Raw genomic sequence first — 13,167 nt, 5'->3', positions numbered from 1 at the left:
AGGAAGACCTGACCACAGAGGAAACTGGAAGTTTAAAGTCTACTTAGTAAAGAAGCAAATATTTTTGAAAATCTGATATAAAATTTGGCTAGTACTCCTTCCCTTTCCCCTAAGAATTTCAGATTTAACAAGCAGAGCCTCGTGAAAATGATTAATTTCAATATACACCGAACGGACCTGCGATAAAGAGGCCTTTAAATAGCAATCCCACTGACGGGCTTACTTCTTTGAGGAATCAGATGAGACAAGTACCTTCTATTACTGGTTCAGCAACAGGAACAATAGGAGTCAAAATAGACTGTGTATCAACGCACTCTTTTCATAAAAACAAATTGAAAAAAAAAAACAATTAAAACTGATCGATAATATTTAATTTCAGTTTATTTAATTATTTGGATGTTTGCCAATATCTTTATTTCTTTTTTATATGTCACTGAGTCGCATTCAGCTGAATACTGCTAACATAGCTCGGCAATGCTTCCGCTTCCACAGCATATGTGGTAGCATTCTGTGTAATTTTGATTCGAATGTTGGGCATAATTTGTCACCTTAAACATGTTCGGACCCGACCTCTGTCATTAAAATAAATTGTCAGATTTAAAGGATTTTTTTTATTTTCATATCTAACTACTAATCTCAAGCAATAAATTACATATTCAGTTAGTGTATATCCTCAGATGGCTAGACACAGACATTAGTGTGCTTGGATTTTGTTTCCTAGAGAATTTGTACTGTTTTGTTAAAATATGTGCCAAGACGGTAAAAATGGCTTGAAACTGGTAGTAGTTGTTAAGTCCTTATTGCAGACAGTAAAGTAACCAGGATTTCACTCAAAAAGGGTTCCCGCTCATTTTTTGTGGGTAGGGGAACTTACAGTCTGTATAAAAAGATTTTTTAAGGTTATTATACCCACGAAAAAGTATTTGTATCTGCAGTTGTTTGAAGCCCCTCCCTTTTAAAAAAAAGAAGGAAGAAGAAAATCAAACTTCTTTTGGAATACACTCTTGGAAATACTACTGCCCTGCAATCAATAATCAAGAAACACTCCTTATCTCTGAATTTTTTTTTCTTATTTTTTGCTTCGCTTACCCAGGCATGTACGTAGGAAGAGAGTACCTTTGGGCCCTTATCCCCACGTAGAAAAACCTATATTGTTATGATTGTTCTGGTTATTTTATGTATTGTCCATGCAATTCATCTTTTAAGTGGTTTTCCATTTGCTTTAATTCTCTTTATTGAATTTGCAAATACAAAAATCCTGACTCAAAATCTAGAAATCGGAATTTTGTTTTGCAATAAGCTAACTGATGTCGTGCAAGGGTCACTTCCAGCTGTTTAAAATCGTTCCTTAAGGAGATACCAATAAAATGCAAACTAGCCAATACAAAGAAAGACAACTCTATCTTTTTTGAATAGCCTATACAAAGAATACAACCGTAATTTTCTAATCAATACGTCTTCCTTTAACTTTTGTTATTTGCCCTAACTCTTGCATCGAAGTTACTCGAACCAAAACCTTGGTGTAAATAGTGAGGTATTTATATATACAAGTGGGTGGCTATTTCATAACAAATTCTGTTCTTAGCATTTCAAAGCTACTCTTTCTTTTTTTTCAAAAGTATGTATTTTATGTATTTAATAAGAATTTAGGATTTAAATATCAAAGTACATTCAAATACTATTGTTTTGAAAAAAAGAATTCAATAGTTATCTGTGATGCATTTTGCAGAGTTAAATCCGCACCACCCGTAGTTTTACTCCGGACTTAGTCCTAACTGCAAGGTTAGAGTCCGCCAATCTCGACAATTATTGTTTCTAAGCTTTGTTTCCATTACCTTTCTCAGTCTTCTACAAAGCTGTCACATTTTCATTAGTTTACTAGTTCTTATTTTCACTAATTCTATATCGGGCCCTTTTTCTCTCTTTTTGTAATTTTTCACTGGTCCTTTTCGTTAACACCCATTTTTGTTTGTTTTTTAGAGCAAAGGTTTCATTTTATCAAGAGCATGTGATCATATCGTCGAGCTTAGACAAGACAACGCCCAACTTCTTGACGCTTTAAAAGATCATGACAGTCTCAATGCTGAACTCGAAATTATGAAACAAGAGGTTAATGATTTTTTTATTTTCTTTTTTATTACGGAGAAAGAGAGACATAGTGTAAAGGGCAGAGACAGAAAGGGGGAGAGAGATCGCGATTTTACGAGACACAGGCTGATTGAAAGAATGTCTTTCTCTAGGTGTCTATAGAAAGCAATCGCACGACCATTTGGGGGCACTGGAGGACGACTTAGAAATTGATATGGTGACAACTCTTGTAAGATGATTAAGTCTAAGAGAAAGTGAAAATAAGTTTGTCCAATTTTGTTTACGTAACCTCCCAGTCTTGCTATTTAGGGCCAATGCTCTTGCGCTGTGTGAAGCGTGTGTGAATGTACATTAGATATTGGAAGTTGTACCACCCATTCTAAATTCAAACCAGCAGTCCCAAGGAGTTATGTTTTTTTTTTTTTTTGCAAATAAGTTAATTTTCTCTCTTCAAGTGCTTGATATTTTTCAACAAGAAATCAGCTTTTGTATAGAATGAAAGGGAGCCCGCGTTTTCTCCTCGGAAAATTTGCCCCGCGGAAAAATCTTCCCGGATACCTCCTCCCTCCCTAGGAAAATTCCCCCACATTCAAAATTGAACAGCCACAATACGTACAAAGTAGGTGCCTCAAAATGTCGACCAGATATTCCTAATGGGGAATAAAAGGACTAGATATCAAAAACAGTTGTGAGACAGGGGCTGGATGGTCTCCAGTCACTTTCAGCTTTTGAAAAAAGACTAGAACTCTCGATTTCGAATCGAATGAGCATCCTCTAAAGTTTCTAGAACCATGAGGGGGAGGGGTTTGGTATGAGGAAGGGGCAGCCCCCCTCCTATAAAGAATAAATTCTACTCATTTCGGGGTTTATTGTTACTCTTTATGTTAATAATAACATCGTAGACAAGAAATATCCCAGAAATCATGAGGGATTAAATATCAATTTCTACCTCCAATCCCCACCCCTGGTCACCTGTTTTAAAACTAATTCTATATTTACCTGAAGGTTTAATGAGAGTTAGGATGTTTTAGTATTAAAATGTACCCTCTGAGGCATCTGCCTCCCCTAACAACAAAACGGTGAGAGACACCGTTTACAGGTTTACAACTCTTGTGTACAAATGTATAGAATTGTGTATTTTTTACCAAAGAATAATGATGGATGTGTGATCTGTTTTTAGATGTAAAAAAGGACCAGATATCAAAAACGTTGTCAGATAAGGGTTGCTTTGTCTCCAATCACTTCCGAATGAAAAAAAAAGGAACAGAACTTGAAGGGGCAGCTGACCTCATAAACAGAATAAATTCTGCTCATTCTAGGGTTTAATAATACTCTTTTATTTTCATAGTAACAGCGTAGACTAGAATTGCAGCTAAGAAAGGCATAGGAGAAGGACAGGTTGCCCTCCGACCATTTTTTGACATCCCATTCAACATGCCTTGAAAGTTCAAACTTAATAATCTCACCCTTTCTCTAGATATTGCAGATACGCCTTTTTGAAAAACTGGATCAACAGTATCTTTTGGTTTAGTTAAAAATACCCTTCAACATTCCTCGAAGTTCTACCTTATCACACATACCCTTTTGAACACACTCTAAATCAAACGTTCCCTCTTTTCCTCACGGCAATACCTGAAATAAAAAAGGATAAATTGTATAATTTACAGTTCTCGCCTAGGGGCTTTGGGGGGGGGGGGGTATCCCCGAAAGCATGGTTACTAGACCTTTTGCCTGTTTTTAACAATATGGCTTTTAAATTTTTTTCCGTGTTGAGGGGAGAGGCATCTTGAAAGGGGAAATGGAAAGGGGGCCTTGTTTTCCTCCAATCTCTTTCCAACATCCCCACACATAACTCGTAAGTTTCAACTTAATACCCTTAGCTGTTACTTAGATATTGCTGATTCGCCCTTTTGATAACTAGTATGCACATGGTAGGTTTTGGAGTGTATTCTGCATTTTTCTCCAAAGCTGTGGAATGTTATGCTGTCCCCAAAGGCACGGTTATTTGACCTTTAGACTACTTTGAAAAAAATGGCTATTTCAAAATTTTGATCTTATTTTTTTGGAGAGAACGCAGCTAAAGAGGGCATGGGAGGGGGACTGGCAGGCCTCCAAACACTTCGAATCCCCCTCATCATTTCCTGAAACTTTTAACTTAATAGCCTCGGCCGTTTTTAAGACAGTTATGGTCAGAACCCCAGGAAAATTTTGTATCTTATTTGCATAATTTACGTCATATTTTCCCCTTGCATGGCTGATTAACGCTACGTTGACAGTGACGGTACAGAGGCAATCTAACTGCCTGTAGGCAATTAGCTCACGCATCCCAAATGAACTACTGTTTTACTTCAAGTCCGTTATTAAATAAGTTTTGCGATGAGATGTTTCGCTTTAAATTAGAAGTGCTGGGCGATAATTTGATTAAACGATATATGGATGTTTTCATTTTCTGTATTTGTTATAATGATTTCGATATCTCTGATTTTTTTTCTTTTTTTTTTTGCTGAAATTAATTAACCTTTCATTTTGCCAAAATTCAATAACAAAACTTGTAATTAAAGAGTATTTTGCACAATTTTTTCCAAACATTAAATAATCTAAAAACAAGCTTCAATGACAAATGCTTACCATAAAAATCTAGGTTTGAAATTGCACTGGTTCAGGCTCCGAATTAATAAAAATAAACTACTGACTATTTTTGGCTATTCAAAATCAGCAAATTTTACTTATTCAGTTTTATTCATTATAAAAATAATTTTACTTTTTAGATTTTATATATTCAATTAGAATTAAACCTTTAGCCTCCTTATAGTAAGTTAAACGCCAAATGCATATTAAATGGGTTCAATACCTTGTAGCAATTAAATGTTTCTCCTTGTACTATAAAAACATTATATTCAGATGGCTACTGGTACAGAAATTTTAGCCCACTAGGCCACTGCGCGTGTGGGTGGTTCTGACAGACAACAAGCTGAACTTAATCGATAAAATCAGGTTCCAATCCAGGTTTTTAGCCTGTTGTTAAAGTAGGTTCTGAATATAACTGAAGAATCGCAGATCCACCTTTTTAATAAACTGAATGCACATAGTGCTTTCTGATTTAGTTTAAAATACCCTTTAAAATTCTCCAAAGTTTCACCTTGATGCCCTTGGCCTTTCTGGGGGCACCCAGAATCAAAACGTTCCCCTTTTCCTAATGATAAATTCTGGATGTAAACAATGTAGGCTATACATTGCTTAATTTACAGTTCTTGCCCCCGGGGCTGTGGGCCGCATGGTATCCCTGAAGGCATAGCTATTATATCTTTTAATAAATTTGAAAAAAAAAATTCTAAATTCTGACCACTTTACGAAGAGGGGACATAAAAAGACAAGGAGGGGGTGTCTTTTTGCCCTCCGATCTCTCTTCAACTCCCCCTCAACATGTATTGAAAATTTCAACCTAATGCAATTAGCCGTTGCTTAATGTTGCTGGTATTGTTTTTTCATTACCAGCAAGGACAAAATGTGTTTTAATTGTGTTTGGTATCCCTCTAAAAACATCCTAAAATTTTCGCCTTAATACTCTAAGCTTCTTTAGAGATCCAGGATTAGATATGCCCTCTCTTCTTAATAAAAAAACCTTTTGTTAACAGTGAACAACTTGCATAACTCATAGACCTTGCACTGGGTGGCTGCGGGACGGAGGGGGTGATCAAGACCTTTGGACTATTTTCAACCAATTGGGTATCTCAAAATTTTTGATCAGGTGCTATTGGGGAAAATGGCGTTGGGAGGAGGGCTGGTTGCCCTCCAATCACTTTTGAAGCTTAAAAGGGGCACTAGAATTTCGAATTTGTAATTGATTGAGCCCCCTCCAAAAATTTATACCACCATCTCTTCTATATGAAAAACCTCAGGGAAAAAACAAATAATAATACATTGAAGCCTTATGGCTTTTCACTAAAGGCAACACTAGAGCATTGCGTTTGACTTAAACAGGTGAGTAGAATTTTCAATTGCCTTTCAAATGAACACCTAAAATTATTCAAGGGGAATACAGGGGGGGAGGGCCTAGCACCGTAATGAAAGCTTTTCATATATATATACTAATTTTGACTGTAGATTTAGCCATTTGTCTGTTATGAAGTCCAAGATGGATAGGTGTACTTAAATATCAGGTAAAAAACAAACTTCTCTTTCTTTTTTCTTCAAGTTTTTTATAGTTTTCGATGGGTACCCGGTTTAAGATAGAATGAAAGCATAGCTTTTCATAGATATACTACTTTTGACTATATATTTAGACATTTGTCTGTTAATATGCTTTGAATAAACAGGCATATGAACATGTAAGATAATTAAACATACCTTTTCTGACTTTTTTCATCAAAATCTCTACATTTTGCACAGGTATCAAATAGAATCAAAGCATCGTATTTTTAAGGCATTGTAACTTTGACAATAGGTTTAGACAATAGTTTTTTACCAAGCCGATAATACATTAATTTTATAATATCGTATAATATATATTATTATAACATATAAGATTGTGTATATATATATATATATTAAATTATATTAAGTCAGCATATGTAAGCAGAAGATGGAACATCTAGAAGGAATTGCTACATTAAATATGCTGAATTGCTGCAGAGGCGTTATTTATGTTTGTAGAGGTAATTTCATTCAAAATATTTACAGATTATTACATAGTGGTGTAAATAATCACTTTCCAAAGGAACCTACATAGGGTGACCAACCACCATCTGAAAAGTTTTTCATTTAATATTTCAGAATAATGTACCTGATCTAGATGTATAAAGGCTTCAGAGAGTGACAGGAGCTATTATTCGAGCTGGCTTGCAAAATGTGTCAGTCCTATCATTTTCGCCCTAGGCTAGAAATGAGAGTTAGGTAATTTTATGGATTTGCGGCTAACATTTTTTTAGCTTATTCCTCATCGGCACTTGGTTCGCAATGTCAAATAGAGTAAATTTCTACATATAGGTTTCGGTCACATTAGGCTCATTCACCCCCCTCCTTCCCTCCTAATGAAGCAAATATGGTCCTAGAATATGTGCTGAAGTTTGAAGATAGTCTAAAGAGTACGCAGATAACCTGCAAAAAATGCTCATGTGTAATTATGGTATTCGGTAAGATAGACTTGCCTGCCCTGGTTAATTTTGCTTATAAAACAGAAGCCAGATAAAAAAAAACAGGTAGTATGCAATTTGACATTTAAAATTTTGTCATATACCACTTTCGGCATTATGGATCGAGCCATGATGACAAAAGGGGCCCTTTTGTTATTAAAATTAAAGTTGCGAAGACTATTTCGTACCACCAAAAGAATATTCAATGCAGTCATCAGAATTGTTTCTGGTAAATAGAGCAAATACACGCAGAACTAGACTTCTTGCTAGTTTCTGCCTAAAAGATATCACCAATTAGGATACGTCTGCTGCAAAATATCACAAAGTGACCAAATAATCATCCATGTATATGGTGACTAGCAAAGTGTCATATATCGCCTCTACGCGTCAGTGAAGGAGACATGGGTTGAAGGGGCTTAGTTTAAGGTGAATTTAAAAAAAGAGGAATTGAGGAATATAATTGAATTAAGTGGGAAATACCACTTGGGGTAAGAAGCATTTAGGGAGGAGGAGAAGGCAAGATGGTCCTTACTTTTGCCTGATGGTTGGAAGTATGAACGAGAGTGTGGGTCATGTGATGTATGAGTGTTTAGAATTGAGTGAGTTGAGAAACGAAGCGCATGGAAAGTATAGGTTTGATGAAATATGGCTGGTGAATATAATGAGGGATGAACGTTTTGCAAGTGTTAAAAATTTAGGTCGATTTCTTAGGTTAGCAATGGAGCACAGAAGTAGATTTTTGTGATTCGTGTTTTTCTCTGTTTATGTAATGTACATTATTAAAACTGAATTTTCTTTTTGTTTTGTATTGCCATTGCCCTAGGGCTTTTACCACAATAAAACTTACTTGCTTATAAACGCCTGAAACCCTCTAAATTTCCGATTTATTATGCATTTTGTATTCTGGTAAAATCTTCTATTTATATTTCATTCAAAATATTTGCAGGTCATTACATAGTAGGGTATATGGTAGGGTGGGCATGAAACGGTTACTTATACAACAGGAATCAAATCCATAAAAAACATATAATTTACCAATTAATCCCCCATTTCATTCTCTTTTCAAGTGCTCTTCAAATGTAATAGCCACTGCAATTGTAATCCCCCCCTAAGTAAGATCATATGTAGTAAAATCCTATACACCACAAATTGCTTATTTTGTGGGTTTGTGCTATTTTTTCAAATTGTTTCTCATGAATTAAATTATTCCTCTGATTATATATACTGTTGTATATATAATCAGAGGAATAAGTATATATAATCAGAGGCAAGTGTAGTATGTCCATTTTTGTGAAGTAATCTCTGGGCCTACCGCAACCGAGTTTTTGCTTAATTACGTGCAGGAACCGTTCTTTTTTATGGATTTTTATAATTGTGTCTACATTAATTGCATCCCAGCACTCCAGTTTATTCACAGAAATTCGCTAAGTTTGTTAGTTTTCCATGATTTTCAATATTTTTCTTTATGAGTTATATGTTGATGAAAAATACCAAATTAAGCTTAAAACTTCTTGCCAGTTTTAAAATAGAAACAGGATAAAAAGCAATATTTTACACATTAACTAGGGTTGCATCTTAATTTTTTTTTTTTCGTGATATACAGATAAAGTTAAATCTCTGTATCTGGGTCCATTAGGGGTACTGGGATGTAATTACAATGGCTTTGACTAACATAAAAAAAAAAAAAATCTTACTTCCTTACATTCCGAAAATTTGATTTTCATGATTTAACATTCACTTTCAGCTTAACTGCCTCGTAGCTCTAGGCCCGCATTCAGTAGCCAAGGGTAAGCAATTGCTTTTTAGACCTATTATCTGTTATTCAGCTTATTGGGATATTTCTTTGAACATATAAGTTCTCTTTTTATGCTAGTAAGTAATAGTAGGTAACTGGCCGAGGTGCTTAAACATATTATCAGAGTTAGTATACCAGTGAAATGTGACTCTTCCATTCTCTCTGAAACCTGTGCAAAATCCAAAAAAAAATAATTGAAGAGAAAAGGAAAAAAAAAGTTTATCTACCTTACATACTCATATTCCTGTTGATCCAGAGCTTAATAATGCACACGTTGCTAAACCTATAGTCAAAATTAGCATATCTATGAAAAGCAATGCTTTCTTTATGTCTGAAACCTGATACCCATTGAAAACTAAAAAGAACTTGAAGTGAAAAGTAAGAAGCAATATACGTTTTTTCCTTACATGTAAACATAACTGTTTGTTCTTGACCTTTTTAACAGACAAATGGCTAAAGCTATAGTTAAAATTAGTATACCTATAAAAAGCCATACTTTCATTCTTTATAAAACCCGGCACACAATTGAAAACTATAAAGAAATTGAAGAGAAAAGTAAGTAAATGTATGTTTATTTACCGAAAAGCTATAGTTACTTGGAACTGGTGGTTCAAATTTGTGATGCATGGTATAGTCTCTAATACCCACTTTACATCTGCATACGCTTCACATTGCTCAAGCCCATTGGTCCAAAATTGCAAGACCAGATGGTTACATTTCCGAATGACCGTGAGACGTGGGGATCACGTTCACCACCCTGAGTAAGCACCGACGAGACGGCTACACTATTGTGGATCTCTGCTCTGTTTTTATTACGTATAGGATTCCCTTCTGGTATTAACGATATGTAAACGGTAGTTTACATACGCAAAGACAAATGTAAACCAAATAATAAAACAAGACTGAAAGCTCACATTGCACTTACTTGTAACAGAATACGCTTTATAAATTCTCAGATTGGAATCGAGTCGCCTAAATTCACAGTGAAGCCTTGGTTACCAATCCCTACCACATTGCAGAGAGATATGCTGGAGAGTTTGTCCTCCCCTCCTAGAGTTCGGATTGAAAACGGGTAGCTGAAATCATAACTGTAAGTGTTGAGTAGGTTTTACTGAATTCCAACAGCCTGTCTTGCAGTTTGGCTGACGCGAAACGACCTTGAAGACTGTCTTCCCTTCCATTAAAGTTCGGATCAGGCTAGGCTCTAGAAAATCCCAATTATAAGCTAAACTCTTGCATCATAACAAATTTGATTAAAGTCCGACTCTCGTTTAGATAGCTGTTCTAATGTTAAGAATTTCAAGTCCCCTTTCTTCCTCGCTAGTAACGTCAAATCTGTGCTGAACTTAAAACCGCTTAAATAGAATGTGAACGCTCTTTTCCGACGAAGTCTGGCTGAGGCCCATCCACCCATGTTGGTGAATATCTAGTTGGATACTGTTCCAAAAAATCTTGATTGGTCGTGGACCCCCAAAGCAACCAAGAAGGACATTAGCTCTTGCCTTTCATCAATATTTCTTGAGATCCTGCTACTTCTTCTGGTAGAAGTCCTGACGATATGGATCATACAAGCAAACATCGAATTTTTGAATCGTCCGACATATAAGATAACACATTTGGAATGTACAAGGGATTCCTTTATTTTCCAAAGTGGTTTAATGCTTATAGATTGCTTTAGCAATACCTAATTTTGGAACAACCCTTTTACTTTTCATCCGTAGATTCTGAATATTTCATGTTTTATAGGTCAAAATTATGCAGCTTTATGATTGACATTTATTTTATTTTTTTTTATAATGACAAATGCTTTGTTTACCATTGCGCTAGCTTTTGTTCTACTCCTTTGCTAGTTTACTCATAAAGTGTAAGTGCTTAGAACTTTTTATGTTGGGCATTAACCAAACAACATATTACAAGAATTGATTTTAGGAATTGCGTAAGTTGTCCCCCATTGCGAGTATTACCTATTCTCCTTAGACAAGTCAATATTTGAAAGAACATGTTTTTGGCCCAATAAATATAAAACCAACATAATGGTATTTCCTTGATAAAAATAACAAAAATGGATGGTTTTGACTTCTTGGATATTTAAATACATCTTAAATTAAAGAAGTTGCTGAGACTTTTGTGAAAAAATTTACTCTGCATACCTAATATGTTATTCTCAATAATTATGATTTTTGAACACAAGGGAATAAAATGGATCCAAAGTTTGGTTACCTGTGTGTCAGGATTACTTTCAGCTAGTTTTTTTTCTTGTAATTTTTTTTTCGTACTGCTCAGTTTCTCAAGTGTTCTATTTTCAAAATAAACTTTTGTGTAACAAATTGCATAAATTCGCTGCTTGCTGAAAAATAGATTATAGTATTATAATTACATCCTATGGTTTCGCTTTACTCCACTTGAATATTTGTTAATTTGGTGCAAAACACAAATTATTGTTTTCAATCTGAAAAAGAGAAAAAGAATTTGCTCTCAGTCCCAGTGGAGAATTAACGGCCTGTATTTTATTTAATTAAACCGAGCTTGACTAGATTTTATTTATTTTATTTTTGCAAATATTATTTTTCATAGACAACGTTTTCTGCACCATTTCACAAAGAGGCTTGTCACCCTGCCAAGAAGTCATGGTATGCTAGAAGACTATGTGTTCAGCAATTTCTTATCAGAAAACTTTTTTGCTACTACATGTTTTTCTTTTCATATTTATAAGGTCTTTTCTCGGTAGCCTCCCCCCTCACAAAAAAATGGATGTAGCCCTGAGAATAACCCATTTTTAATTTACAACTTTCGCGAAAAAGTGGACATGGTCCTTTTGGATTATTTCTTCATTTTGTCAGCAACAATTTTTCCTGATTAGTTGAAAAACAAATTTTGTCGAATGAAAATCTGCTGGTCAAGAATTGACATATTACTTCTAGAATCGTAGGAAGTGTATGCTAAAAATTTTATTCAAAATCAGTAGACTATATGAATAAGGCCAAAAGCCACTTTTAAAAGTTCAGAACATGTTTGAGGTAGAACAAAGATCTGAAAACCACGCAAACAACTCACAGTTGTTTTCTAAATTATTCTTCCATATTTGTTTTATGCTTCTAATTTTTGGGAATCAAATCAAAATCTACCAACAAATTTCTCAAACAGCGCTTCTTTTTTTCTAGCTGGAAGGCATATGTATATACTGATTGCTGATTATTTTATTTCATAAAATATTTATCTGCCAGATTTCACTAAATCTGGCTGCTAAATCTGCATGAATTTACGGGGGGAAATTGTAAGCCTGTAAAGCTCCTTCTCCAGAATTGATTTGAATAAAACAGATTTAGGTGGATGTTTTCTGTATAACTAAAACTTAATTTCTAGAGCAAGAACGCTTCAAAATTTTCTTTGGTGCGGACCAGATTCCACAAATCAACATACAATTGCGTTTTTTAAATTCGCTTTTCCGATATTTCTTTTCTATTTTTCAGCTGGATAGCTTGAAGCAAGAAAACGCTATATTGAAGCAGCAAGTACAGTTGAATTCGTGACATTAAATGTTTTTCCTTGGGAACTAGTGTTTTTTTTTTTTTTTTTTTTTTTTCTTCTGTGCACCGGAATATGTTGAGAGACAATCATAATAAATTAACTGTGGAGTAGTAGAAAAACACTTATTCATTGAATATAACTGCAATGATAGTACTGATTTAAATCGTAGGATACAGTCATTTTGGGACATGTTAGAAACTTGTTTGGAATAAAGGTCATACTAGTGGAAGTGGATAATTTTAGCCTCCCCCTAAATTGTAATGTAACGAAAGGCTTTTTTTCTATTATAAACTAGTGTTAAAATTTATTTCTATTATTTCCTGAAGAAAACAAAAAATCTTAAGTTTTAGCCTCTTCTTTTTACACAGATTTGTCAATATAGCAGTATTATGTTGCCTAAGAAGTTGTAGCAGATGTTTTTGTTTTTGAATTATCGTTTGATAATATTTAGGATTTATTCTTTAGCGTTCTGTAAACAACTAAGCTTTTGAATTGATTTCTGAAATCAAATTGAATATAATGTTTACTTACATACTTCTTATTCGTTGAGTGTTTCCTTATTACAAATTTTACAAGTATTCATCTTTCTTTTTAGTCGTTTTGTAAGGATATCGCTGTAATAGA

The 13,167-nt window shown here is 34.6% G+C and overlaps 1 protein-coding gene across 2 annotated transcripts in view; it reads left to right on the top strand.

The window, feature by feature from the left end:
- The window catches only part of LOC136029027 (upstream stimulatory factor 2-like), a 33,088-nt gene extending 19,967 nt beyond the window's left edge, over positions 1–13,121 (top strand). Inside the window, exons 5-7 of one of the 2 annotated variants that reach the window (XM_065707065.1) lie at positions 1,981–2,109; positions 8,965–9,007; positions 12,486–13,121. In XM_065707065.1, coding sequence (XP_065563137.1) covers positions 1,981–2,109; positions 8,965–9,007; positions 12,486–12,493 — 180 coding nt within the window. In that variant the 3' untranslated portion in view covers positions 12,494–13,121. The remainder of the gene's footprint in view (positions 1–1,980; positions 2,110–8,964; positions 9,008–12,485) is intronic. The other variant, XM_065707057.1, reaches the window with a different exon arrangement.
- Positions 13,122–13,167: the final 46 nt, after the last annotated feature.

The sequence above is a fragment of the Artemia franciscana genome, chromosome 1 (assembly GCF_032884065.1).
Source record: "Artemia franciscana chromosome 1, ASM3288406v1, whole genome shotgun sequence".
In the NCBI taxonomy this organism is placed as follows: Eukaryota; Metazoa; Arthropoda; class Branchiopoda; order Anostraca; family Artemiidae; genus Artemia; species Artemia franciscana.
Note: the sequence above shows the minus strand (reverse complement) of the source record. Positions and strands in the feature narration are given on the sequence as shown.